The sequence below is a fragment of the Cucurbitaria berberidis genome (assembly GCF_010015615.1).
Source record: "Cucurbitaria berberidis CBS 394.84 unplaced genomic scaffold K460scaffold_2, whole genome shotgun sequence".
In the NCBI taxonomy this organism is placed as follows: domain Eukaryota; kingdom Fungi; phylum Ascomycota; class Dothideomycetes; order Pleosporales; family Cucurbitariaceae; genus Cucurbitaria; species Cucurbitaria berberidis.
Window position 1 is genome coordinate 785,236 of NW_024468936.1, and position 25,593 is coordinate 810,828.

Consider the following 25,593-nt stretch of genomic DNA (forward strand, 5'->3'; position numbering starts at 1 on the left):
GACTTCAAACCTTTGTTTCTGTAACAGACCCGCTTGTCGCAACAAATATCGCGACCATTTCTCTTGCTGCGCCCCGTCTGCGAGTGGAGCTTGCACTCGACTGTAGACGCCCGCCATCGCTGGTTCGAACAACATCCGCGACCGCACGCGCGCACGCACCAGGCTGGCACCCCGTGATACCACTGATAGCGATCGCTGCATCCACCGCCGAGCTTGCTTCGAAAAGGCGTTAGACGACGTGTCGCATCGAGGAAAAGAGTCAAAGAGAAGGGAGAGTGAATCGTGCAAAGCGTGCGCTGATGTATGTGGTTGCTCCTTCCTTCCCTGTCTTGTGTCCTCAGGCACGCGCGCTCTCTAGCCGTCTCGCCGCTGCCCTTCTTAGTACACGAGGAAGGAGCGCGGGACCTCACTTTCTTGGTTTCAACGTGCAAATGATCCCTTCTACATCCTGGACTACTTTCTCCCCGTTTCGCTATTTCTTGTGCCTATCCCCGTTGCCCCAAGTCATGTCTCCAGGCACCAGTCGTATTTTCTAGCCTTGTCCATTACTCTACTGGCTCCAAGGAGGCGCAGCTCCCTTTTGCAACACCAAAGACTTCTACGTGAACCGAGATACTGACCCAGTTGGGAATGGTCTAGGCCGAAAAGTGGGCCAGCGGCTATTGAAACTGGTACTTTATACACATCGCCTGGGTAGGCCATTTATCGACCCAGGACTTTGCCGTCTATAGCGCTCGCCTCACGGGAATCGGTAGCCTTTGACCGTCGAGAGACTGAACACAGCCCTCTTCTCTATACATCATAGGTACACCGGCCGAATCTTATAAGGCTGCGAATAAGCTTTTGAACTCGGTGTCACCACGCTCAGCTACCAGATCACTGGACCTGCAGCTTCTCTCAGCTACACCTCGACCGGTATGCGAAGCCGGTGACAGACTGCTGAATACTATCGTCATCGGCATGCCCACTGACGGTGACTCGAAGACGTCGGGCGAATCTCCAAAACCTCGTCAGGGGTGGTTAGCAAAGTGTGGTATCGTGATACCGACACTGTAAGTCACCTCAAGACTCTGAAGTTGGTCAAGTTTATCACTAACTGGTAAATTAGATCTGTACGTGAGAAGAGACACGGATCCCCAGAAGATCCCAACAGGCCAGTCATTATGACAGTCGCTGACTCACCCAAGAAGAGAAAAAGGACATCAAGTCCTCCGTCTCATAGAAGGATACCATTACAGCTTGGAGAGCCAAAGACCATCGACATGGCTCCAGATAACAAAACAACCAAAGATACTTTCACGGCAGCGCTAGGCAATACCAAAGAAGTCACAGCCTATACTTCAGCCCACTCTAAGCTCCTAGAAGCAGAAGACCAAGATGCTTGGGATCGTGAAGCAAGGCCCAAGGCTACCTCAAGGTCCAAAGACGATAAAACGGAAGAGCAGGCTGCGACCATCATTCGGGCTATTCGAGAGTTCGAGCGGAGGGTCATCTTTGGCAGCCTGCCGTCAGAAGCAATACCCGGGCCCGAGACTCGAGACATGGGTGGCCAGTTTCTTACTAACAAGGATCGCATAGACGGAGAGAGTATGCTATATGAGATAGCAAAGTTGGTTCCGAAGGGAGCCCTTTTACATCTTCACTTCAACGCCGAACTACATCCTGAGCGACTTTTAGAGCAAGCTCGAGAGATGGAGACCATGTACATTCGCAGCATTCGCCCCATCCTGACCCAGGAAGATCTTGACTTAACAGAGACGGTCTTCAGTGTTTTGGACCCAGACTTGGTCGAGCCTAACGTCAACATCTTTTCTCCAGACTATCCAGGGAATGCAACTAACTTCAAGGTAAACGAGTGGAAATATCGTATCTGGATGCCTTGGTCAAGTTTCCGCGCCGAGTTCGACAAAATGAAATTTTCGAAGAAATACAAGCAGCAAGAAGACGCTTTCATTATCGAGACACCTAAAAGCTGCTCTGAGCCGGGAAAAGTGAGTCTATATCCCGCCGAGAACTGGCTGAAGTCAAAGATGGTACTCAGCCAGGAGGAGGCATATGGTTTTACACAGACAGTAAACGGGTAAGTTCAATGTCTGCCTAGATTGAATGTGAATGGAATGTACTTACATAAAATAGCGTTTGGGCACGTTTCAACCAAGCAACACGCTGCTTTAAAGGTCTGCTAAATTATGAAGGCGTCTACAAATGGTACATTAGTAAGGCTATCGACCGCATGATTGATGAGAAGGTCATTTACGCCGAGCTACGGCCTATGCTTCTTGATAAGACCATACCCTCCAACGACGGCAAGAGCATGATCGACAACTCTTCGCAGATGCAGCTCATTATCGATGGCGTAAGAGAGAAGCAAGCTGAGCTCAAGAAGAAGGGAGAACTACACAAATTTCCATTTGGGCTCAAGATCATTTACTGCACGCCGCGCTCGATCCCGCGAGAATTGATGCAGAAGGAAATGATACATTGCATTGAGCTGAAGCAGGAATTCCCCGACCTTATCTGCGGTAAGCAAAATGCATCTAGCTTTCCTATTGCCACCCGCTGACTCCCATAGGGTTTGACCTCGTTGGAGCAGAAGACCGGCCCAATCATATTGGCTTCTATAAAGAGGAATTTATTGCCTTCCAGAAGACCTGCCAGGAGAAGAACCTTGATATTCCCTTCCTATTTCATGCGGGCGAAACACTACTTGATACCGGCGGCTCCGCCAATCCAGCCAATTCAAACCTGTACGACGCGGTCCTACTCAATTCGAAGCGCATAGGCCACGGCTTCGCCCTTATGAAGCACCCACACCTTGTCGAGAAGTTCAAGAAGACAAACTCAAGTCGGGGTATTTGTATCGAGCTGTGCCCAATTTCGAACGAGCTTTTGCACCTTTGTAGAAACATAAAGGAGCACCCATTTCCCGAACTGTTAGCTGCAGGTATACCCTGCACCGTTAATTCAGACAATCCTTCGCTTTTCAGGTATGTCACACCCTTTCCTTTTGCCAGCTTTATAAAAATGCTAACGTGCGCAAAAGCAACTCCATGTCCCACGAATTTTACCAGATTATGGTCGGCGCACCCACAATGTCACTGTACAGCTGGAAGCAGCTCGCACGCTGGAGTCTCGAGTACAGCTGTCTCACGCCAGCCGAGCAAGCCAAGGGTCGCGAGTATCTAGACCAAAGCTGGAAAGAATTCTGCCAGCATGTTGTCGACAAGTACGGCCATCTAATGGCTGGCGATGAAATTGACGAGGCTAAGGCGAAAGAGGCGTATCCCGAGCGACAAGCTACTACGCTCTGAGCTCACGTCCTAGCATAACTACACACTGCTAGGCTTTTGCCTGAGTTGTTGAGGACCTTGGTCTCTCTTCGAGGGTGTAGCGAAGGGCGCTACGGGTCGAGTCGCGAGCCGTGAGACTGATTGGGGTGGTGTAGTGCCAGGCCGAGCTTAGCAAGCAGCAACATGGAATTTGTTCATGGTTTAGTATGGCATGCTTGTGAACATGATATGCCGCTACACAAAGGTACTAGAGCCGGTAGGATAGACCTAGAGGCTCTTTACCCCACTGTGCTGTGATGATTTAGTAGTATAGCTGTCGAGCAATGCCGAATTTCAAAGTTTTCTTTACTAATACAGTTGTTTCTCTAATTCCACGAAATTTTGCTGTAATTCCGTGTAAACCTCTTCCGCATCGACACCACAGTTCTTAGACCTGTTCAAATTAGTGTTGGTAGATTATGGTAAATCTTGCAGAATAATTCATGGAGACATTCAGTGTGGAGGTACTACCTAGTGATATGACTTTGTTCAAAAACCAATGCATCCCTTTCTTTGCATCACCCTAATGAATCTGCATTGAGCTGCCACTCTGGCCTTGGCTCCCGCCACTCATCGAACTCCTGCTCTCCCGGCATTTCCGTGCCATCCGCAAGCCGCAGCCTCGGGAAGTTCCTGTCCTCCCACTTGTACGTGGCTTCCTTGCTCGCCAACTCCTCATTCACCAAAACCAGCGCACCGGAATGCCACCCCGCGGCGCTAACCCTTAGCGCAAAGTACGCTCCAAGGCCATCCTCCCCTCCATCTTGATCCCAAGTCCGGCCCTCCTGTTCGAACCACTCACTCACTTCGCCTTGAACATTCCGATCGTTGTCAAACAGTGATCGGCGTGCTGCACTTTCTTCCTCGTCCTTCTTACCGTGCACTACATGGTCAACCCACTCCTTCTTCCTTGTGTCAAACCAGACTTGCCGACCACGTATGTAAGCATGCGGAAGTAGTTGCCCATTGTGACTGAACCTGTCGTACAAGATGCCGCGAGCCTGGCCACCTGAGCCCGTTTCATCGCCTAGACCCAAGGCACCGCAAGCATGCATCTCGGTACCGTAGGATGTAATCTTGCCATTTGAGTGTAGGGCAAGGTAGTGGTAGTCACCGAAAGCCACAGATATAACATCATTGTGCTGTAGAGCGGGGATGTTCTTCAAGCCTTGGATGTTATTCTGTTCAGGGTCGGTATGCTGCGCGCTCCAGCATGCTTCGAGGTAGTCTTGATTAGTAGTAATGACTTCGCCGTTCTTGAAAATAGCAAAGCGGCGGAATGAACCTTGGACATCTAGTGATGTTCCATTCTCATTCCGCAGCTGTCGTAGTTCGAGAATGTTGTCGACTCTGTTTTTGTCCCCGAAACGGCCGCAATAAACCCTGCCGATATCTGTGACAAAAACTACAAAGTGCTCAAGCACGATGTAGCTTTGGACAGCGCCGACTTCGATGGCAAGCGCCTTTTCTTCTGCAGATTCGCTCTTGCCCTGGGCATGCTTGTAGCCAGTTTTCGGAACTTCAGCATGTTCCAGAACTAGCATAGTATCGGTCAAGTCGTCACCATGGTCTCGCTCAACGGGGTCCCATACTACTATGCCGATGCCTTGAACGAAAGCCGAACTACGACTCCATCCAGCAACCACCTGCTTGACCTGTCCATATGCGGACGGCTGACTTGGCGATGTATGCAAAGATAGCTCTTTCAAATCTAGGCTCGCAAACTTGACTTGTAGAGCCGGGCGTTTGACGTGGTACCATGACCATATCCTGCCACTGTCCGAAAGCGCTAGTATGTGTGATCGACCCGCAGAGAATTGGCGGATGGCAGTGGTTGGTTCTTCGTACTGAGCGTCTGCGGACGATGATGAGTAACCTGCCGGAAATGTGAGTGGTCGTAAACGCTCGTTGCCAGAGAGAACCCTTTGTCCGTCGAGGACGCCGACGGTGTGAAGGGAACCTTTCGAGGTGAGGAGGGTCGTGGACCAGCCGCTATCTAGGTCAGTCGAATGTTCTATAACACAAAATGTGCTCCGTAGCACTTACCCGCATTGCATATCCGCGATAACACCTAGATCTCGTGTGTCTTCCATCTCGGTAGGGAACGAACAGGTTTGGTTATTGTACCTCAGCATTCCTGGTCGTCGGGCCCGCGGCATGCTAGGGTTTTGATCATAGCCATGTCCTAATCGACTATGTGTGTTACTGCCCCATGTGAAGACGTGGCTCTGGGTGAGCAACCGACGGTACATCTTCTGCCAGCGGACGCCATCGTGCTGAACGACGGGCTGATTAGGGACTCGGAATGCACTACGGGTTGCAAAGCTCCAGTACGCGGGATCGAGTCGGATTGAGGGCTGCTGAAAGGCTTTACAGGTGCTACAGAGGGAGAGGAAGCTCTTCGCGTCTAGGTATGGGAAGACGAGGACGAGGATGTCGAGAGGAAGGTCGGTGATTGAGCCGATTCTGTCCGTCATCGTAGGTAGCAAGGGCTAGAGAGTAATGGTATAAAGTTTGAGTGTGAAATGGGAGTTTAAAAGCACTATCCATCCACCATGTCAGTGGACGTCTCCAGACAGGAACTGGAATGTTTGGCGGGCACAACGCCATGACGCAACCGTTCGCGGGTCGCGACTGCCCCACGTCCGAAATCCTGGCGCGCTAGCGTTGAAGCGGCTAATACATTTCTGACTCAATTCACGACTGGACCCTTTATCAAATTTCCGTCCGTCCAGCGACTGCCACAACATCAACGAGCTGTACTGCTGCACCTAGCTAATTCGGGTCGCAATATTCGGAAGGTCTCCTTGACTCTCTAGACTTAGCGCTGTTACCTTTACATTAGCTCTGCACACCAGCAAACATCACGCTTTGTCAGACTCATCACACTCTGGAAAGGTTGAGGACAACACCAAGGACCACCGTCATGTCTGAAGCTCCAGCTGCTGAAGCAGCGCAAGTGCCTACATCAACGGCGTCGACCGTTCCAAACGAAACACCTGCAACAGCAAATGGTGACGCGACAAACGAACCAAAGAAGCTCTCACCAGCTGAGCTAAAGAAGCAAAAACAGGCAGAGAAGCAAGCAAAGAGAGCGCAAGCCAAAGCCGCAAGTAACACGCCAAGTCAACAGCAGGGGCCACCCAAAGAAAGCCAGAAGCAGCAAAAGGACTCGAAGCAAGCACCAAGGGATGACAAATCAAGACCATTGCCCACACGGAGACGACCTTCTCAGTCAAATGTCCCATTAGTAAAGGAGCCCGAGAAAAAACCCAAGAAAGAAACAAAGCAGGCCGGACTCTTCTTTGGACATCTGTACAGCCAGCCAAAACAACAATCCCTGGTTGGAGCGTCTAAAGACGTGCATCCCGCGGTCCTCGCTCTTGGCCTCCAGTATAGCAGCTATGCTATCTGCGGCAGCACAGCTCGCATGGTGGCTATGCTTCTGGTATTCAAGGCGGTCATCGAGTCATATTCGACACCTCCAGGAAACAGTCTGGCTCGACATCTTACGAACCACCACCTTAGCCCTCAGATCGAGTTCCTAAAGAGCTGTAGACCGCTCAGTATTAGTATGGGCAATGCCATTAGGTGGCTGAAGGATGGTGAGGATATCTTCTTTTGCACATTCATTTCGTAACACTGTGTTCAATGTGTAACTAACAACATTGTAGTCATCATTAAAATCGATCCCTCGACGCCTGAGAACGAGGCAAAGCGGGACCTATTGGAAGAGATCGACATGTTCATTCGTGAGCGAGTTACGGCCGCTGACAGACTCATCCGCGATCTAGCAGCGACAAAGATCGAGCCTGGAGATGTCATCCTGACCTACGCAGCATCTTCGATCGTTGAGCAAGCCATACTACACGCTCACAAGTCCGGCGTACCCTTTTCAGTAATCGTAGTCGACTCAAAACCACTCTTCGAAGGCAAGCAGCTTGCGCGAAAGCTAGCAAACCAGGGCGTCAAGGTGCGGTACTACCTGATCACAGGTGCATCCCACGCCGTCAAGGACGCGACTAAGGTGTTCTTGGGAGCACACGCGATGATGTCGAACGGTCGTCTCTACTCACGTGTTGGCACTGCACTGGTATCCATGCTAGCTAACGCACATTCGCTGCCCATCATTGTCCTCTGCCAGTCAGTCAAGTTCACCGAGAAGGTTGCCCTAGACTCGATCGTCGGCAACGAAGTCGCTCCAGCTGAGGAATTGCTGTCAGAGGCCCAACGCCGAGACTTACTCCCGCTCAAGTCAATGTTACCATCATCCAAGGGTGAAGAGAAGCCGGATTCAGAAGACGCTAGCGCCGACACTACCGACGTGTTGAAGTGGGTTGAAGATAATAAGAACTTGCATCATCTTCAGGTCCTCTACGACGTCACACCCACACACTATATCAACATGGTCATTACCGAATACGGCAGCCTACCGCCTAGCTCGGTCCCTGTTGTTCACCGATTGAGTACGAACATATAAATCCTGCTGCGCGTGTCTCCTTTTTTAGGATTTTCATTTTTAAACCAGGCGCTAATTGGACCTTCAGGAACCGAAGAGCTGGTGATATGACCCACGAAGAACGATCACCCTAGGTGATGTCAGAACGACGAGATGTAGGATTGATGGAAGGTGGTTGTAATTGTTATGCATTCGAATATTGCAAGGGAGGCTCTGATTACTGCCCGATCAAGGCAAGCTCGTTCTTATGCCAAAATAGACTACTTCCAAACTTTAATCCATCTAATCAGTACTGACTTACCTTTTCTAAGAATTGCACTCATCACCCAGCGCCAGGCGCAGCATTACCACTTCCGCGGACCGCCTGGTCTGAAATGCAAGCCTCGAAGCAGGAGCGAATGGACAGCTGATCTCCCCGAAAATAAGCCACCACCTGCACGAACTCGCTTGGGTGTGGGGTCATGAAAGTCTTAGTCAAACAAGGCTGTCTAATATCTTTCGCTGTTCCCACAACAATTTCTAGCCTCGTTGTGTTGCTAGAGGCACATGAGATATTGGATGATTCGCGCCACCCCCAAGTCTCTGGGCGCTAAAGTGAGATTTAAAGCCAGCACGGGAGCCATTTGCGTAATTTTGAGTGCTTAAAGTAACCTCTTTACCTATGTGAGATGGATGACATTGTGAAGTAGGAAGTAAATCATGTATATGATAAGGTCCGTGAGGCTGGCGTATTCAGGGTTGCTTTACAAAACGTCGAGCTCATCTATCAAAGTACCAAAAATGTCTCATAGATAGCTATTTCCAGATAAATAGCAAGGTTTTGTAGCATTGTAGCAGAACACTTCACACATATGGCGTTTCTGTACTTACAAATATACATATCATGAGTTTCTAGGGAGTAAATTTCTTCGCTACTCTCGTCAGCCCCAGGCTGTCCACTGTGCGTGTTCGTCGCAGCATTTTCCTCCATCATCTGACGTTGGGTTCAGTGCCTGTAGTTAGTTGGGATCCCATTCCTCGCAGGCGTGCGGAGTAGTGGTCTGTTTATCCCTGGAAAGGTCTCGTATGCGTCCACAAACGTTATCATAGCAATATATAACTTGTAAAAGTTGATTGAGAAGATACACTACTTATCTTACAACTTGACCAAAATCTTAGTATACAAGGCAGTGTAATCGAGTCATAGGCTAAGAACTGGCCTAAATCTAAAATCTAAAAAGGTTCTTACTCCGGACCTTTGCACTCGGCGCTGACATACTCGCGGTGAGCTTACAGGAAACTTCACTCGATACTGCCCTGAGAGTCATTCTACCACCACCCGGTCAGAAAAACTTGGGCACCTCACGTGACACGCTAGTCCATGCAAGCCAATAGGAATAAGAATCTACTGTGGCTAAGTGACTGTGCCACAGATTTGCATCACGTGAGTGTCCGAGTTATTCTGACCGGGTGGTGCTACCACTGCAAAAAGAACCATCAATATGTCATGTGTTTTAACATTTGTAACCTAACAAAGAGTCTATGCCTCTGCCCTACCCTCTACGCTACTTCTGGCTAGGAAGCTCGTAACAGGGAGACACGCTCTGCAGTTCGGATGGTTGTGTGAAGACTTCATGCACTGTATCATGTCCTGGCTGCTTTTGCATGTGAGCCTCGTCATAGTAGGAAGCAGCAGGCAACGGCGCCGAAGATAATGCATGCTTGCTCCTTTGACGTTTGCTTAGGTAGAATAACACTCCCGCGATGATGGTTGCGCCCGCGATCACGAGCCCAATTATTGGGCCGACGATGGTGCCTTTACTAACCCCCCTATTGTGCGTCTCTGCTGCCGTGCTTGGAGCCGCGGTAGCTTCGGGATTCGTCCCTTGCGTTATCGATGATGGACTGCTTGAGGATCTTGCTGACGACGAGGAAGCCGTAGATGATGTAGCTGTGGTTGAAGATGCTGCTGACGACGATAATGTTACCGATTTACTTGCGCTGTGATCTCGTGTGAGATACCAGCTGGTGCTCCAGAAGCCCTCGCTGTTCTGCTCCTCGGTGGTTCCCTGGGCATTGACGATTCTGAAGACAAATGGATTCGTGAGATTTGACTCTTCGGCGCGGACCTCCCACTGGTACCAATCGGCTGCCAAGTTAGCTAGGGGCACTATTAGTAGAGTTTGCGAGAATCTGAGCATGTTGCTGCACTCACTACCGAGCTGTACCGAGTTTGCAACTTTCCCCCTTTGGTAGAAGTATAGATTGATGTTTTCGTACGTTTTTGACCACGAGATGTTAATGCTGGAGCCTTCGCGGAAAGTAAGCGGGTATGTCCGCGGGAAGAGGAAGGAGCCGTTGATTGAGTCTTGAGGTGTCGTCCAGACGCGTCCTTCTTCTCTTGGCAAGACATGAGATGGAAGCAGTGTCGAGCTCAGAATCCCTAGCTTAGCAAAAAGGGCCCTCATATTCTCCTTGATATTATTGTAAGAAAGCTGGTAGTCCGGAAGGTAAACAGGGACATAGGTTGAGGGGAAATGCCTTGCCAATATGCCCCAAGTTTCATTTGAAGCTAGAACGCCTCAATCCTTTGCTGTGCCGCATCGGATGAATGTACAGATTGGGTCATTGGGACCGTGACTCCGGCAGACTGGGTAAGCAGTACAGGAACAGTATGTATAAAGCAGGACGATTTGCAGGCCCACGTGTGGTTTCAGGCAAAATGATCTTCGGTAAATCTTCTTGATGATCCTTCATTGCCGCTACCGCGATACACAGTTGATGTTGTTGGAAAGGTGGATGGCAGCGGTCATGTCTGCGATTTTTGCTTTTAGTAGCCTCAGCCAATCATCGCTCTTGTCTGCCGCCGCCAAGAGCTCTAGCGCCGTCACTCTCCAAAACCCCTGCCCAGCAATGTCGCTGCCATAGTTGGTCACATAAGGCGGTTGACCATCTATTATTTCTTGATAACGAAGATGAGGTTTGGAAGACAGCGTAATGTTTAACATACTCACAATGCAATTGGTGTTCTAGTGTAATTGATCCCGGTGGGAATCAAGTTACAACAATTCGGCGTCCTCGCATGACAAGATAGCCAGATCGAAGCATAAGGGCCGAGCGCGCCCCTCTACTGTGCCGCAATGTGCTCATTTAGATCACCGCCAATCCTAGATGCCGACGAGGCCGAGGCCAAATAAAGTTGGGTCACATTTTCTCTATCTTCGTTCCGACATGCTCCATTGGAAAGGTTGAAAATGACTGCAGGACGGTCCTGGGTGAACTTTCGACGCAGAAATCGTACCGTATTTACCGCCTTGGTCGTTTCCTTCCTCTTCTTCTACTCATGTCAAAGGTCAACAATTAGTACCAACATACCAAATCAGCACCGAAACACACTCTACTGTCCGCAGAACCCCATCGCGAAGGAAGTCCTGGTGGTCCTTCGGACAGGCGCAACCGAGGTACTCGAAAAGTTGCCGGTCCATTTCGATACTACATTGCGCTGCATACCGAACTATGCTATCTATTCCGACTACGAAGAAGATATCAAGGGGAGTCATATCCATGATGTTTTCGACGAGATCAGCCATGATCTCCAACAGTTAGTGCCGGATTTCGAACTATACCATCGGCTCAAGACGAAGGGTCGAGATGGCCTCTCTATTGACGGCACTGAACATGATGGAAGTGGCCCTTCGGGTCTCTTAGGCAACCCTGGATGGAAGCTCGACAAGTTTAAATTTTTGCCCATGATCGATAAAGCTCTCCGCCACAGACCGCAAGCGAAGTGGTTCGTCTTTATCGAGCTAGACACGTACCTGATGTGGGGCAATCTTCTGGAATATTTATCGAAGTTCAATGCGGAGGTACCGTATTATATCGGCAAGCAGATGTACATCGGCGAGGTGCTGTTTGCTCATGGTGGTTCAGGGTTCGCCCTATCGGCGCCTGCGATGAGGAGAGTGACAGAGCATTGGAGGGCTCACATGGTCGAGTATAATCAGTACACGATAGAGCAATGGGCCGGTGACATGGTACTTGGAAAAGCGTTGAAGGACGTTCTAGTACCACTGCTTTGGGCGTTCCCTCACTTCCAAGGTGATCCGGTGTCAACGCTCGATCACAACATCACGAAGATCGACAGGCGACCGTGGTGCTACCCCGCTATTACCTACCACCACATGCCCGAAGACGAGATCCGATTGTTGTGGAAGTTTGAACAAGAGTGGCAGCGTACGCATCCAATAGATGCTCCCTTACGGCATGCCGATGTATTCAAAGGATACATACATCCTTACCTGAGCAAAGAGCGAGCGGAATGGGATAATTACTCAGTAAATCCAGAGTTTAGCAAAACTGCTTTGAAGAACGGGGAGGCTCACACTTCTTTCGAAGCTTGCAGGTCGGCATGCGAAAGCAATCCCATGTGCCTACAATTCTCGTACCGTACTTCTATGTGTTTGGTCTCGAGTGAAGTACGCTTGGGTCGAATGGCGACATTGCAGTGTTCGGAGTATTCCACTGCTGCTTCAAAATGTGACAAAAAGGAAGAAATGGCGGTGGGAATGGATGAGGAAGGCCAGGGTGCGGTCCGTTCTGGTTGGATGGTGGACAGAGTAGCAAAGTACGTGAGTGCTATGGATCAGACTTGCAACCCCCGTATGGACTGGATTGTCTAGAGAACAGGCAGCTTGAATTGATATTGTTTGATTATCACCATATACGACAACGATAAAGCAAAACCGTCTCTATATCTCCACTCATATATGCAATCTATAGGACCATCGCAACACTAGACTTCACCAACTAGATGCTGACCCCCAGTAACGAGTTTATACATGCTCCCGGCTTCCGGCCTCCATCCCTATTCTTCTCGCAAATTTTAGGGGTTCTGAACATTCGCTTCTTATTAAAAACGACACTCGGTTGTGATCTTTCCGATATTCCACCAAATACATTTGCGACCAATTTTCTGGGGTTGAAATTATGGCTAGATTGCAAATTTATTAAATTGAGGTGTGTATTCATTCCCTGTAAAATAAAGGTTCTGGTCTGGATCGTATAAGGCGAATACAACATGATGAATGTGAACAGTGTTAAGGGTAGTGGCCAGTTGTTCGAGCACGGTTGCTGTTCCGAGACTTGACTGAAGATCACGACCCGTATGAGAGGCACCCGCTTTTCAACATGTCCTTTTTGATTGTTAGGCACCGAGCCGACAAAAGAAGAATCTAACTAATCTGTCACGGCTAGTTGAAGCTTGCAAATGAACAAGGCAAAAATAAAGGATAAATGATAGATTCGAAACCGAGGGCGTCCCCATCAATATTCTAAAATCTAGCTAGCGAGTGACGCGAAGAGAAGGAAACGGTCCACCACACATCAGTCCTAAGTCAGCTTTGTCGGAGTGTTGGACCCGACTCTGCTACCTATGCCTGCATTTTTCACACACTTTCGAGACAGTTGACCGGAGCGATTGTAAACCTTGTAGTAGTGACTTTGATCGGTGTTTGAAACTTGATGTTCACATACGGCAATCTATTTGCAAGTACCCACAGCTCTGGCTGAGCGAATAAATTTGGGCGCGCCCAAAGTGGAGCACTCGTGAGTCCTGGTGAACGTGATGAAGTTCACGCTAGAGCAGGTGGTGTCGGACCACGCAACGACTATCAAAGTCAGTGACTGTATCGCCAATAATCTTTAAGGGTCACTTGCGTCTGCAACCAGCAGGAAGTGCGGGCAGGTTGTCAATACGGCCGCTGTCAGTGTTTCCGCTAACGGGGGCGATAGGGAAGCAAGAGCCATCGGTGGGGACATTGGCAACGAAGACTGGTTTTGTGGGGAAGGGGGGGTCATTGCAGCCTCCACCAGTATATATGCCGAGGGGGATAGTATCGAGGCGCTTGCTCATCTGGTTAGGAGCAGCGTGGATGCCGACGGTGGCGACGAGAAGAGCAACCATAGTGGTGAACTGCATTTTTGCTACTGGTGCTTTGGTGTTGGTAGAGTAAATCTTGAAAATTATGGGTGTTTTGATGTGGAAGCCTAAAGTTGATGAATGTTTGCTGTGATGGGATGAGGATTTAAAGCTAGGAAGTGGTGAGATCTTTATAGTTCTGATGGTCGTCCATCACACAGGCGGCGCCCTTTTCTCTCCAGCTTCGATTGAAAGGTCAGGTTGGCGAGTGCCGCTGACACGAACAATACACTCCGCCACAGACACCTTAACAGGTGGTGATATTGACAGTAGCCTACCCGCCAACATGTTGGAGTGATGTAATCCGAAGAGCTTACATTTTGGCGACCGTCGAGGCGACTTTGATGTGGAACATAGCTCTGATATTTGACGTAATGCGAATGCTACACTACCGTAAGCGCTCCAAGATCCAATCCTTATGCCGTGTTGACCGTGTACGGCGTTAGTAGACGAGAGTTTCTATTATATAGCAAGCTGAATGTTGTTCCTTGCGTCCACTAAGTTCATCAGATAGAAAGGGCCTAGCTTTGAGGTTGTATGACTATAATCATAACTCGTGATCCAGAAATTGTTATTCATTTGTCCGAGACGTTCTCGAACGTTAGCCATGAAAGGAAAATGTAGCTTGAAATGAACGGCTAGTGTATAAACCATGCAATATCTGTTCAATATATAGTCGACCTATATCCTATTAGCACTCGTGGCAACAGGACTCGTGTCGCTGACCGCCACAGTGCCAAACTCTAGATGTACCCCCACTTCCGCGGATGGTGATCACTAGTACGGGTCGTCGGCCTGGATGTATGTTATATCCTATTCTTGAAGAGTCACATAAAGAATGTTTTCAATGATCAGCAGCTATGGACATAGTAGACACCCGCGTTATCTGCACGATAATGCTACATGTCAAGTTACAAACAGTCACAAATTGAGCGAATAAAAAGCTGTAAAGATTATCTATGGCTATCTGAAAACGTAGAAACAGTTTTGCGAGAATGAGCAATAGACTACCCCGACGCAAAACTCTGCCGCAGCACACATGTGACCTCGTTATGCTTATACTCGTAAGCTCACCGGTGCGTCACCCTCAGAGCAAATGCACAGGGTTTTCATCGGTGTTTCAAGGGCATAATCGTTGACCCGATAGGTTGAAACGGCTGGTTTTATAGAGGGGAAGTACAGCTTGGCATATGGGCTAGATGTGGTGGGGTTACGTATGGACCAAGAAGTCTCGTGAACAGATTCGCGGAAGCGATGCGATAGGTAGAACTGCTGACATGCAAGGGCAATGCACAATCACACACGAGCGCGTTTCTTAGTGCTCGGTCATTCGGGAACGAAAGATTACTATGACACTCGGTTTTGCATCCGGACGTGAACCTGATTCGCCCAACTTAGGTGAAGGCCCAGCTAGCATTACTTTTGCATCCTAGTGAAGGACCGCTTTGCGGCGGAAGTGCTAAGCCCCCGCGTCAGCCGTACGGTAGAGATGTTGGTGGGATAGTCTAAGCATAAGGACGACTTAGGTTGTAATGTTGGTAAGAGTGTAGTACCATCATTTTGCCAATGAAAACAGGCTGGGGTTGTCAGCACAGGGCGTTGGAAGTTGGAAACTGCTCATTCAGGTGACCCCGGCGTCCTCCGTCTGAGTAAAGAGCATCGAGAAATCTATGGAGTGCACTGCATTTCCGAGTATCGAGATACTTAGTGAAACCGTTGTGGATCCTTGGAATATATGTAGAAACAAAAGGTAGAGATGCTGAACCCCCATGCTGCTGTGTAGGCTAAATGCAATCTGTCAGGGGATTGGCCCACAGAAATTCTCACTCGGGGCCACAGCTGAGGGGTTTGATATAGATGAGTGGACCCACGGATACATTTTGTATTTTCGAAAAGATTCGATGCCTCTGTGCGTGCACTAAGTTGCACGGTTTGTATAGGGAGCATCTGGTAGCTGCAGGGCACTGGAGTCGCTGCGTGAGAAGATGCCATTGATGTCATCGTGACGACAGTTATTATACGACATCACGGACCGGAAGCCCAAAGGTCATGAAGAGACATGTGGGATCGTAAGTGTTGGAAGGTCCGATGTTGACATGGAGTTTTGGCTGGGGCGCACATCGCTTAGTCAACTATTGGCAAGACGTCGCATCATGAAAGCCAAACTACTTGTTTTGTCCTGTAAAGCCGTCCATGCTATCCACCTCAAATCGCGGTGCTAATCAAACTAGGTGTACGTCTATCAGCTTCTCCTCCGGATTCTCTTTCCATACCTCTCCCTCCATGATACCATGCACGTATGCCTCTCCCACCACCTCCCACCTCTCTTCCCCAACCCTAGGAGCATCCTCGTCAGTTCTCTCTATTCCTACAGCTCTCCGTAAAACAAAAGGTACCCTTGCTCCCTGCGACAACCAAACAGCACCCCCGACCTGACTACTATCTGGCACTAAGCCCAAATACCCCTTCACCGTCCTTGCTACACGGCGCAAATGCATTTTATGGTTCATTGCGCCACTGAATAGGCTATCCCAGTCTTGTGCATCAGGTACGCTAGGCGCGTGAGGTATAGCGGAAGGAGTGTCGGGCTTGAAGTCGCGATTCCGTTGGAGCTCAGTGATGTAAAAGCATGAAGGATTTGCACATAACAAGCGGCTTTGGGTACCCCTAGATTGTGCATGAGATGGAGAGGAATAAGTGAATTTTTCCAAAGTGGAGGGACATGAACATGTTACTGACTCCAACTGGCGATCTTCGTCCCACGAAAGTATAAAGCCACTATTGTCGGTTTTAGCGAGGTTGTTTAGATCGTGAAGAATTGGGAGCGCAGCGTCTTCATATGTGATTCCTGTATCTTGTAGTCCAGAAAACCAACACATTCTATGCAGTTGTCGGAACCTGCGCGAAACAAGTATCTCTTCGCACAACAACCTTGAACTCCTCCATGTTGTCTATTGAGTAGATAGATAGGCCCCTGACCTCATTCGCCACGAAGGTGTGGATGAGAGCTTCACCTCGCGTTTGGCCTGTTAAATACATAGCCGGAATTTTGAGCGTCATCGACGTCCACAACGGATCGTAGCCCACACCGTGGCCATGCCAACTCCAGGCTTCGGCTAGTTCTGTAACTCGATCAATTTCCTTTCCACGTACAGTCAAAACGCGGAAATCACTTGACACCAATGAAGGCACCACAGGTGGAGCTTTTGAATGTCCCGTAGCCCGATGAACTACATTTGTAAAAGCCAGTTCTTGCTGATTGATGTTTGTGGCGACCTCAAACTCTCCAATCCACGACGGGAATTCCGGAAGATTTCGCCGTGCCTTGTCGATCACCCAGCATAGAATGTCTAGGTTTTGCGTTTCTTGGATCCAGTACCGAATCGCTTCACTGTATAGCTCCTCTGTGCTCTTGTTATAGTCCGGATCTATGCCAAACGCACCTCGTGGTGCCATACCCAACATCGCATAGACCTTGTCTCTTGGATCGAAACAGCCCGAAGCCCGTGTCAGTATCAACAGCTGCTGAAAGCGAAAGGGCAACGTGTTAGATTCCGCTCTTGCTATTGACATCTGATTCCGATATGTGTATAGATTTACCACCGCCGTCGTATGCTCGACTCCACGATTAAGCCTCATTGGAATGACGAACGCTTGCCCGATGGGCTCGTGCAAATTGTATTTCTTGACATGGATCATAAATTCGGCGACTTGCTGTAAATCTTCCAGCTGTAATTCATCGGGGCCACAAAGAATGCGCAGATCCTTTGCCAATACCATCTCTTGGAGAACCCAACACCGGAAGAAGTATCGTCTGGCGTAAAAGCGTGACAGGCTTTCATAATGAGCGTCTGGTATCGAAAGGATCTCTTCCGTTAGAGGGTTTGATGAGGCAACGAAGCGGACCTTACTATGCTCGCGCTCGAAATTTGATGATTCTAATATCGATACTAGCTTTTGAATCAGAGGGACAGAAACCTCACTATCTTTGTCCGATGGGCCCAGCCACGAGATGACCAATGATGCCGTGCTGTAAATCTGCGACATCATGCCAACCTGCATATTCCGCTCTTGAATATTTGCCTGGTCGATACACAAGTAGTCTACCCATAGATATGGTGTCATATCACGAAACGTCTTATCCTCTGCGTGTCGCCGCGAAATAGCCCTCAGCCCTGCGTCAAGATTGCTAGTAATATTGACTTGCACGCCGTTACAGATAATGGATACATCTTGATTGCATGTGGCCAATGGCTCTTCGTACCAGGGTCAGAAGTATAGATCACCCCAGGTGTAGGAGAGAGCGTTGAAGTCAAGACAGTCGCCATCGAGGTCTGTTGTGTGGAGTGTGCATTGAAGCGGCGCACGACCAGCCGTGCTGGTCATAGGTTGAAGTACTTCCAGAACTCTAATAGATGTCTCCGTCGGTAGAGTTCTGTAAAGGTGCCGAGAACCACTTTCTGAAGTCTGTGAGTCCATCCTCATTTGGCGGCTACGCTCTACGTCAGCTTCGTGCAGCAACGTCATTTTCAGCCCTAGATGGATTTCGTAGTTCACAGGGATGCACGAAGCAAAGTAGTAGAGGACCTTATCTTGCTATAGGATGAAAGAATCCTCAATTTATTAGGTTCAGCTGAGTGCTACGCTATGATAACTGAGAGAACGTAACGTCAAAGCGGATGGACGATTTTGCAGCGATGAGACTCTAGGACTCTTGCGCTAGTACCAGTTCGGTCTAGATCAGGGACTAGTGCCCCGGCGCAGTTGCACGTCCACACCTCAACTATACATCAGACCTTTCTATTCCAAAGCGCCATAGAAAACTTTTTTGTGACAAGTTTCGTTCTCATCGTCGTAACCCTAGGATACTGAAAGGTGGCGTCTTATTCTTTGCGTTTGACATGACAACGCACCCGCAAATCTCCCTTGCAGCACTCCCAGATAGCTCTCGGGCGCACATGGACTTTCTCGACTCCACATGGTTCAAGACCCATGGTCGAACACGACAATTTCCGACGCCCGAATATGTACGCTCCTTCTTCAGGCCGACACAGCTTCTTCGTCCTGTCAGATTTGAGGATCTGGGTCTCATTGTCAAATTCGGGCCAGATATATCCATGACGGAAGCAATCAATCTTTGGGTCATTCGGAAAGTCTTCCAGCATCTAGTACCAGTGCCCGAAGTTTACGGATGGAGGGTGCTCGAACGGGAAGGAAAACCCCGCGAAGTCTTCATCTACATGCAACTTGTCCAGGGGCCTACGCTCGAGCAACGGTGGATGACAATGTCTTTCGATGAAAAGCAGACGATAAGCAGCGATCTACGTGCTATGGTGTCTTATCTTCGCAGCTTTCGAGATAATGAATCGGAGCAATGTATTGGTAAGCTTGCTAGTTGGACAAGCACGACATTGCTAAGTCCTAACAGGTTCTATATGTCATGGCTCTGCGCCTGATCGCTGCTTGGAAGGCTTACCGTTGCTGAAGCCATTTCCCGCTCGAGTTGTCTTCCATGACTGGCTCTCCTGGTTGTGGCGCCGGCATGTTCCTGACCCACAGAGCCTCGAAGATCCTTGGAGGGACTTGCTTCCAGACGACGGGTCTATTGTTCTTACGCATGGTGATCTGCGTCCAGCTAACATTATCGTCACTGCTACGAGTCCTGCCAAGGTTGTTGCGATTCTTGACTGGGAGCAGGCAGGTTGGTATCCGGACTACTGGGAATATTGTAAAGCTATGTTCACAGCTTCATATAATGGAGAGTGGCGTGGGTGGATTGATCAGTTTTTAGATCCACACACGGCCCCTTTGGAAGCATTCAATTTCTACACGCGTACCCTTGGTCAACTTTAACATTCACGCACTCATAGAGAAGATAATAGTTTAAGTAGCGTTGAAGCAATTCTCGAGATATGGAACAGATGGGTTGCCACAAAACTGCCTTTATATTGCGATTGGTTGAGAAAAAGCAGAACAACTATCAGGAAACAAGCAGCCGGCTCCACGCAAGACAACGCATTTCTACATGCGAATCACAACGAGAGAAACCGCCAAACAAAACGAGCCTATAAATAGTAAACAATGAGTAAAATCAAGCAAAATCACGAACATAAGCAGTCGGCGAAACTTATGCGTCGCGTATTGGCCCAAGCTGGTTCACACCTGCCATACCCATTTTCCACTATCCCAACGTCTGTATCGCCTGTGCTCCGCATCCCAAATCCATCCAGTGGCTGCTGCTGTGGCTTGCTGTTGACTCTGCTGTGGTGTAGCTTGTGCCTGTTGAGGACGAGTAGCGGTGGGTCGTAGGCCAATGCCAAAATCTGGTGCGTCTCGTTTCGACTGGACGATTGCCACAGCCGCTTCGTCGAGGTAGCCGACGGCAACAAGCCGACGGACATAATCCATCGCCCATTCCTGGCACCTACGGTTCGATGTCTAAACTTGTCAGGAACCCCACATGTCGCCTGACTTTTACACTTACATCGTTCACTGGTGCTAGAAAACTGGCGCTGGCCCTGGGCGGTTGAATCTGTGTTGCCACTAGCTCAAGATCACCTCGTGGGGTAGTGTCTGTTCCCCTGTTGCCTTCGAAGTTGTGCACATGCTGAATGTGAATGGATCCGATTGGGACTAACTCTGGATGACGTGCAGAGTCCGTAGGACTGTATCTACGCTTGAACTCCAAAGAGAATCCCACCATCGGGGCCCCCACTACGTGGATAATGGTTCCCTCAGCACCGCCCTCTTCGTACGGCACCCATATCCCAAAATGGGCACGTTGGTTGGGCTGCCCACGGTACATGATGAGGAATACAGTGCGGGAAGACATTTTATAAACGGATAGAAACAAGCTGCCCAAAACATAAATTGCAGTAGTAAAGATGCTGAAATAGTGTTGTTTTTGGTGCGGTCGAGATCACTAATAGCAGGCTTTATATTATTTATACTCCGGATCGAAACTACTCTAGGCAGCACCGTTCACGTGTCTTGCTACGTGGCTGGATCCACTTCTATACCGGCAACCTTTCCAAGAGTCAGCTTTGAAGTCTAGCTTCAAAGAATCTCGGGTTTTGTCACTTACCTACAAATGTGCCATAGCCTATTGTACCGGACTACGAGTCATCAGCATATCGTCAAGAAGCACTACCAATATGGCCTCACATTATCACCATCGACATGTTGTTTCCGATAATGACGAACAGAGCCTCGTCCGTTGTGGAAAATTGTGTGAGTAGTGCGGATCCCACTGTCTAAAACGTATACATCAACTCCTTTCCCGCTATCGATCAGCAGTTTCTATACGGATACCGTTATCACGAAAAAAATCAGAGATGCCTCAGACGCGATGGTGAGGGAAAGCACTTAGACCTAATCATCCAGCGACTGTTCAGTCTCCCTACTACCAGCCTAAGTACTACAAGGATGGGCTTAGAAAAGAGTTGAGACGTGCCGCAAGGTGCCAATTACCCCCCTTAACATCATCCTGAATACCCCACCTAAGAGTCAATCTTCCCACCATGGTAGAAAAGCCTCCCTTGTCTTCCATCTCTTCTGACGAGCATTAGAGTGATACGGTTTGGTGTCATCAGAATGCCAATGAAGCTCAGGAGCGAAGACCATATTGTGAGAAACAGACTCCACACCTGGATCATACCGAATGACTGTCCTCGGTTCAGCAATGATGTGTGTCCCACCAATCAATATTCACATACTTTTATGCATAAACCTCTCATCGATACGAATATGATATATGTTGAGGATGGGCATATGATGAAAGATATCTGCTGTTTGAGAGAGATTTTGGCCTAGGAACTGGAAGTGCTGTTCAATTGTATAATTATCCCGAAGATTGACCAAGTATTCATCGGGGATTAGAGGCTGGCCTGGACTGTCGTCGATGCGGTGGTAGGGACATGGGTCCGAGGCTCTTTTGATGACGGTAGCGATGGAAAAAGTGTAGAAGATACAAAGGAAGGAAAGGATATATCGCATACTGGTAGTTGTTTCGCTCGCAAGTGGAGTTAATAGGAAGATTAGAATGCTTGGGTAGTCAGCGTTAGGAGAAGCACATTATATACTGGTTAGGGCAAATTGCCCCCGGGATAGCTAAGAGGATTTCCAAGAATTAATGTGGCGGGGTACTGTGATAAATATAGAATGCCCGCAACATGCTATCATTGAACGCTGTTAATTACAGTGCCGCATCCACGCCGTATTGCGAGGGTCGCAACCTTCTTTGCCTTGTGTAATTTGGTAACTGGTGTCATTCACCACTACAGTATTCAAGACGCCAAGGAGGCACAGTATTATGGCGCATAGTCCAACATGGGGGCTGTTTAATTCCTCGGGACACAGCTCGACATTAATCGCCATGATCTGGTAGCAATAATGACTACTATAATAGAGTGAAGCCATAACACTGAATCTCGCCCTAAGTTTCATCCCAAAGGCAACGCCTGTGAGATCTCCATGAAGACGGCGTATCGTTGCAATATTTGCGACCGCCGTAACTGCGCAATGTTGAGCGACGCCGCAATGGAAATTTTTCAATTCTGATCATTCCTGATAGGCCAGTAAATTTTGGGTAGCGCTTGGCTGCATTGCTTACAAGCCGTCGTGTTTCAATCCAAATCGACATTCGGCTCTAGCGTCACAACATTTGCAATGTTGCAGTCCACCATCTCAACGCCGGGATCTGCCCTAATCCGAGCAAGAAGATTGTCATCTACCCCGAAACCAGAATACGTAATACTATCAGGCCAAATTGCTCCGTATATGTGCCGAATGTGAGTCTCTAGGTAGGTGCCAACTGCTAGTGAATGATCGTTTAAGGAATGGCCAACTTTCAGCTGGACTAAGAACTCGCCGGCAACAACCGGACCATACTCTTCATCGCAGTATCTGAGAGGCGCTTCGTAGATGGTCGGCGACATCATGGTGAGAACTGCCTGAGGGCTGTTGGCGCAGGACATGGTGATGGAGAAAAGGGAGAGGAGGGAGAAAACTATCGAAGTAATTTTGGTGCCAAACATTGCAGTGGAGTTTCGAAGCAAGGGTTCGTATGATCTGTGTCGATGTTCTTGTTGTCGATACCATGAAAGTCTGATGGAAGCGGGGACAAGGTCGGTCGAAGCTGTCGTCATGCGGCGTAGCTTTGGAGCGCCTGCCTAGGTGCCGAGCCTTTCTGCAAACGCCGACATGTTTCAGTTATACCTGCAACAGCTGGCAAGTGTGTGCTGTTTTTCATGGGAGGCGCTTATGCCCAAGGGTTGCCTAGGAAGCTATCATTAGGTTGTGGCTGTACAAAGCTGTCCCGCGAACACGTTAACGACCTTTGATGGCAGTTCTCTTAAGCTTTGCAAGAAGTGTGATATACACGAGCCTATTCGTTTATATCCGGGTTGTTTGATTTTGCACGCTGCTGATGCGCATAGGAAGGTTCAAGCAAAAATAAATCGTTTCGTAATCTCATCGCTATCCAATAAGAAAAATGGGGGTATAATGAACAAACATCTTCTCTCCTCCCTCCTTTACTCTTCGTCATCGTATCCCTCTCTAGCATCAGCCCACCCACACTGCCATCTCTTCCCCTCACTTTCTCCACCTATCCTCAACTCCCTCGCCATGCTCCCCTCCTTCCACCGCCGAACACGGAAGTCGTCGCTCACGCTGATCAGACTACCGTTCCTTGCCCAGCTCACGCTCGTGACTTCAGCATCGTGGCCTCGAATGAGTGGCGTACCGTGCTCATAGATCGGGATAGTATCAGGGCAACGACTGTTCGTAGAAGAGCGCGATAGCGAGAGTCTAGACGAAGAACTGCGTGTAGTAACGTTGAGGCCGGGAAGTTCGTCTGCATCATCCTCTTGATGCCTAGATTCCCGGCGAAGGAACCTCTCGTCCGTGGGGAATAGTACGGGGCATCCATCCGTACTTCCAACAGCTAGTAGCTCTGGCTTATCTTGAGATGCTTTGCGCAATGAGGCTTTTACGTAGAACGAGCCTGCATGGAAGTTTTGGTGTCGAAAGCCATATAGGGGTCCTAAACCTTCTTGGCCTACTTGGCAGTATTTCTGCTTGGATGATGATGTTGTAGAGAGCTCTGGTGCCACTCCAAGGATAAGATGACTGGTAGAATAGGCATAAACTGTGTTGTCTTTGCTAAGGGCATAAAGACGTGATGCATCGCCGTTGAGAGTAAGCGAGTTGATAGCAAAGTGTCGGTGGCGGTTATGTGATTCCGGGTGTGATGTGGTCGAGATCGGTATTGCGGGACCACGTAGTGAGTATCGGCCCCTTATATCCCACAACTTGACGCATGTTGATGCGTCTGAAGCTGTCAGGAGTAGATGTTGCCGGCCCTCGGGTAGAAAGGAGAGCGCCGTGACGGAGATATCGTTACGACGGCTGACGCTCTCTGATTTAGCGCTTGAAGCTGTCTTATTAAGAGAAGTAGACGACCCCGAGCTCGTAGTTGGGGTACTGTCTGCGTGTGCTGATGCTAGTGTGCGAATAACGCTGGCATATGGCGCATCTGATCCCCAAGCCGAATGTACAGACATGTGGCCTCCTTTGCACCGCAAGTCCCAGATCTGCACGGCGCCATCTCGACTCGATGTTGCTACAATTTTGTCGTCGCCAGGCTGAAAGCGTACTTGCTTTACGGAAGACTTGTGCTTTGCGAGAACAGCGAGAGTCTTTTGGGTTCGAACGTCGACTATTTGCGCAGTCTGATCGCCCGAACCTGCAGCAAGATATGTATCGTCGGATGAGAATTGCAAGTCCATGACAGCATTTGAGTGAGCTCTCCATGACACGTGAGCCCGGGAGAAGTCGCCGTCGGAGTCTAGGAGGTGGATATATCCGTCTTCGTCCCCTACTGCGATGAGGGAGTTGGCTACGAGTGGTCAGTATCGTGGCAAGTGGGGATTGAGGGGTATAGCATACTGTTACAGCTGGCTGTGGTGAACGGCGGTGCGCCCTGTGGTAGTTGGTTCAGATCGTCTGAACTGCTGTAGAAGTCGGCTGTCTGACCCTGCCATGAAGTGCAGTGGTCACTCTTGAAACCCCTCCCCACACTCAAGATGCCACCAAATGACCGCTGCAGCGTTCTCGACGCAGCCCCCAGAGTCCTTAATCTTCGAATGGGCACAGGAAATACGGGAGGTTCCTCGACTGCAGCCAGGTCGTCGAGTATCTCGAAAGGTGGAGGAGTGACGTATCGTGAACGCTTCGAGGGCGATGACTGGGCGGGGGAGGTCTCTGGCGACAAGTAGGCGTTCTTCCTCTTGCGCGAGCTTGATTGCGGCGTCTGCATCTGATTCTCAATGTCGACAAAGTTCACCGTCTTCCTGGGCGTGCTTCGCTGTGTGGCATTGCGATTGATGGCGGCTCGTGTGATGTCCTGCAATTGGCGGCCCGAGGCGGAGAGCGACGTGTGTGAAGAGACATTTTTCGAGTTTCGCGGGGTGAAAAAGCGCGTGAAGCGTTTGGGTGTGATGGGCGGCGGCCGCTTGGGCTTTCTGCTGCCCGTCGTCGCTGCGGGCGCGGGAGGCGATGATGAGAACAGGTCTGGGGTGGGCTCTTGGGCCGTGGTGCGAGGTGCGCACGGAGAAGACATGCTCCTTAGTAGTACAATATATATACAAAAAACGCCAATTGAAGGTCAAGAGGGAACACGCCGTGGAAGTGAGGATAGGATGTGGGGGGACAGGGACAGGAATATGGGATGCATGGGAATGAATATAAAGCAGGGCGGAGGTTGGAGCTGGCGGCCATAGCGCATCACGGTCGCGACTGCTGCACGCGTTAAGTGACGCTAAGCCCCAAACTCCATGGTTCACTCC

General features: G+C 49.4%; 12 protein-coding genes across 12 annotated transcripts; 4 read left to right on the top strand and 8 right to left on the bottom strand.

The window, feature by feature from the left end:
* Positions 1-960: 960 nt before the first annotated feature.
* Positions 961-3,311, top strand: K460DRAFT_276990 (Metallo-dependent hydrolase; the record flags this gene model as incomplete). The annotated part of the gene is made up of 5 exons (XM_040928154.1): positions 961-1,052; positions 1,109-2,080; positions 2,137-2,522; positions 2,573-2,987; positions 3,044-3,311. 5 exons carry the CDS (start codon positions 961-963, stop codon positions 3,309-3,311), a joined length of 2,133 nt encoding a protein of 710 aa, XP_040789719.1.
* Positions 3,312-3,697: 386 nt separating this feature from the next.
* K460DRAFT_413955 (RCC1/BLIP-II) lies at positions 3,698-5,923 on the bottom strand. Its single transcript, XM_040937645.1, has 2 exons — positions 5,376-5,923; positions 3,698-5,321 (listed from the first exon to the last, which is right to left on the bottom strand). The coding sequence occupies exons 1-2, from the start codon at positions 5,804-5,806 to the stop codon at positions 3,848-3,850; spliced, it is 1,905 nt and encodes a 634-aa protein (XP_040789720.1). The 5' UTR covers positions 5,807-5,923; the 3' UTR covers positions 3,698-3,847.
* Positions 5,924-6,255: 332 nt separating this feature from the next.
* On the top strand, positions 6,256-7,809 carry K460DRAFT_402523 (nagb/rpia/CoA transferase-like protein; the record flags this gene model as incomplete). The annotated part of the gene is made up of 2 exons (XM_040936534.1): positions 6,256-6,934; positions 7,004-7,809. 2 exons carry the CDS (start codon positions 6,256-6,258, stop codon positions 7,807-7,809), a joined length of 1,485 nt encoding a protein of 494 aa, XP_040789721.1.
* A 1,523-nt stretch (positions 7,810-9,332) lies between these two features.
* On the bottom strand, positions 9,333-10,235 carry K460DRAFT_352334 (uncharacterized protein; the record flags this gene model as incomplete). The annotated part of the gene is made up of 2 exons (XM_040931644.1): positions 9,333-9,928; positions 9,983-10,235. 2 exons carry the CDS (start codon positions 10,233-10,235, stop codon positions 9,333-9,335), a joined length of 849 nt encoding a protein of 282 aa, XP_040789722.1.
* A 721-nt stretch (positions 10,236-10,956) lies between these two features.
* On the top strand, positions 10,957-12,747 carry K460DRAFT_363268 (glycosyltransferase family 31 protein). The gene has a single exon (XM_040932782.1). The coding sequence runs from the start codon at positions 11,022-11,024 to the stop codon at positions 12,444-12,446; it is 1,425 nt and encodes a 474-aa protein (XP_040789723.1). The 5' UTR covers positions 10,957-11,021; the 3' UTR covers positions 12,447-12,747.
* Positions 12,748-13,305: 558 nt separating this feature from the next.
* Positions 13,306-13,744, bottom strand: K460DRAFT_275537 (uncharacterized protein; the record flags this gene model as incomplete). Its single annotated transcript, XM_040928050.1, has 2 exons — positions 13,306-13,433; positions 13,492-13,744. The coding sequence occupies 2 exons, from the start codon at positions 13,742-13,744 to the stop codon at positions 13,306-13,308; spliced, it is 381 nt and encodes a 126-aa protein (XP_040789724.1).
* A 2,222-nt stretch (positions 13,745-15,966) lies between these two features.
* K460DRAFT_392591 (uncharacterized protein) lies at positions 15,967-18,182 on the bottom strand (the record flags this gene model as incomplete). Its single annotated transcript, XM_040935894.1, has 3 exons — positions 18,009-18,182; positions 16,759-17,919; positions 15,967-16,592 (listed from the first exon to the last, which is right to left on the bottom strand). Exons 1-3 carry the CDS (start codon positions 18,070-18,072, stop codon positions 15,967-15,969), a joined length of 1,851 nt encoding a protein of 616 aa, XP_040789725.1. The 5' UTR covers positions 18,073-18,182.
* A 379-nt stretch (positions 18,183-18,561) lies between these two features.
* On the top strand, positions 18,562-19,800 carry K460DRAFT_306066 (phosphotransferase family protein). Its single transcript, XM_040930023.1, has 2 exons — positions 18,562-19,126; positions 19,173-19,800. Exons 1-2 carry the CDS (start codon positions 18,646-18,648, stop codon positions 19,595-19,597), a joined length of 906 nt encoding a protein of 301 aa, XP_040789726.1. The 5' UTR covers positions 18,562-18,645; the 3' UTR covers positions 19,598-19,800.
* A 100-nt stretch (positions 19,801-19,900) lies between these two features.
* On the bottom strand, positions 19,901-20,618 carry K460DRAFT_413961 (uncharacterized protein; the record flags this gene model as incomplete). Its single annotated transcript, XM_040937646.1, has 2 exons — positions 20,229-20,618; positions 19,901-20,182 (listed from the first exon to the last, which is right to left on the bottom strand). Exons 1-2 carry the CDS (start codon positions 20,574-20,576, stop codon positions 19,901-19,903), a joined length of 630 nt encoding a protein of 209 aa, XP_040789727.1. The 5' UTR covers positions 20,577-20,618.
* A 324-nt stretch (positions 20,619-20,942) lies between these two features.
* On the bottom strand, positions 20,943-21,819 carry K460DRAFT_54515 (uncharacterized protein). Its single transcript, XM_040938503.1, has 2 exons — positions 21,460-21,819; positions 20,943-21,408 (listed from the first exon to the last, which is right to left on the bottom strand). The coding sequence occupies exons 1-2, from the start codon at positions 21,737-21,739 to the stop codon at positions 21,251-21,253; spliced, it is 438 nt and encodes a 145-aa protein (XP_040789728.1). The 5' UTR covers positions 21,740-21,819; the 3' UTR covers positions 20,943-21,250.
* A 209-nt stretch (positions 21,820-22,028) lies between these two features.
* Positions 22,029-22,841, bottom strand: K460DRAFT_363271 (uncharacterized protein). The gene has a single exon (XM_040932783.1). The coding sequence runs from the start codon at positions 22,717-22,719 to the stop codon at positions 22,369-22,371; it is 351 nt and encodes a 116-aa protein (XP_040789729.1). The 5' UTR covers positions 22,720-22,841; the 3' UTR covers positions 22,029-22,368.
* A 302-nt stretch (positions 22,842-23,143) lies between these two features.
* K460DRAFT_413963 (WD repeat-containing protein-like protein) lies at positions 23,144-25,501 on the bottom strand. The gene is made up of 2 exons (XM_040937647.1): positions 24,695-25,501; positions 23,144-24,644 (listed from the first exon to the last, which is right to left on the bottom strand). Exons 1-2 carry the CDS (start codon positions 25,365-25,367, stop codon positions 23,278-23,280), a joined length of 2,040 nt encoding a protein of 679 aa, XP_040789730.1. The 5' UTR covers positions 25,368-25,501; the 3' UTR covers positions 23,144-23,277.
* Between the last annotated feature and the right edge of the window lie 92 nt (positions 25,502-25,593).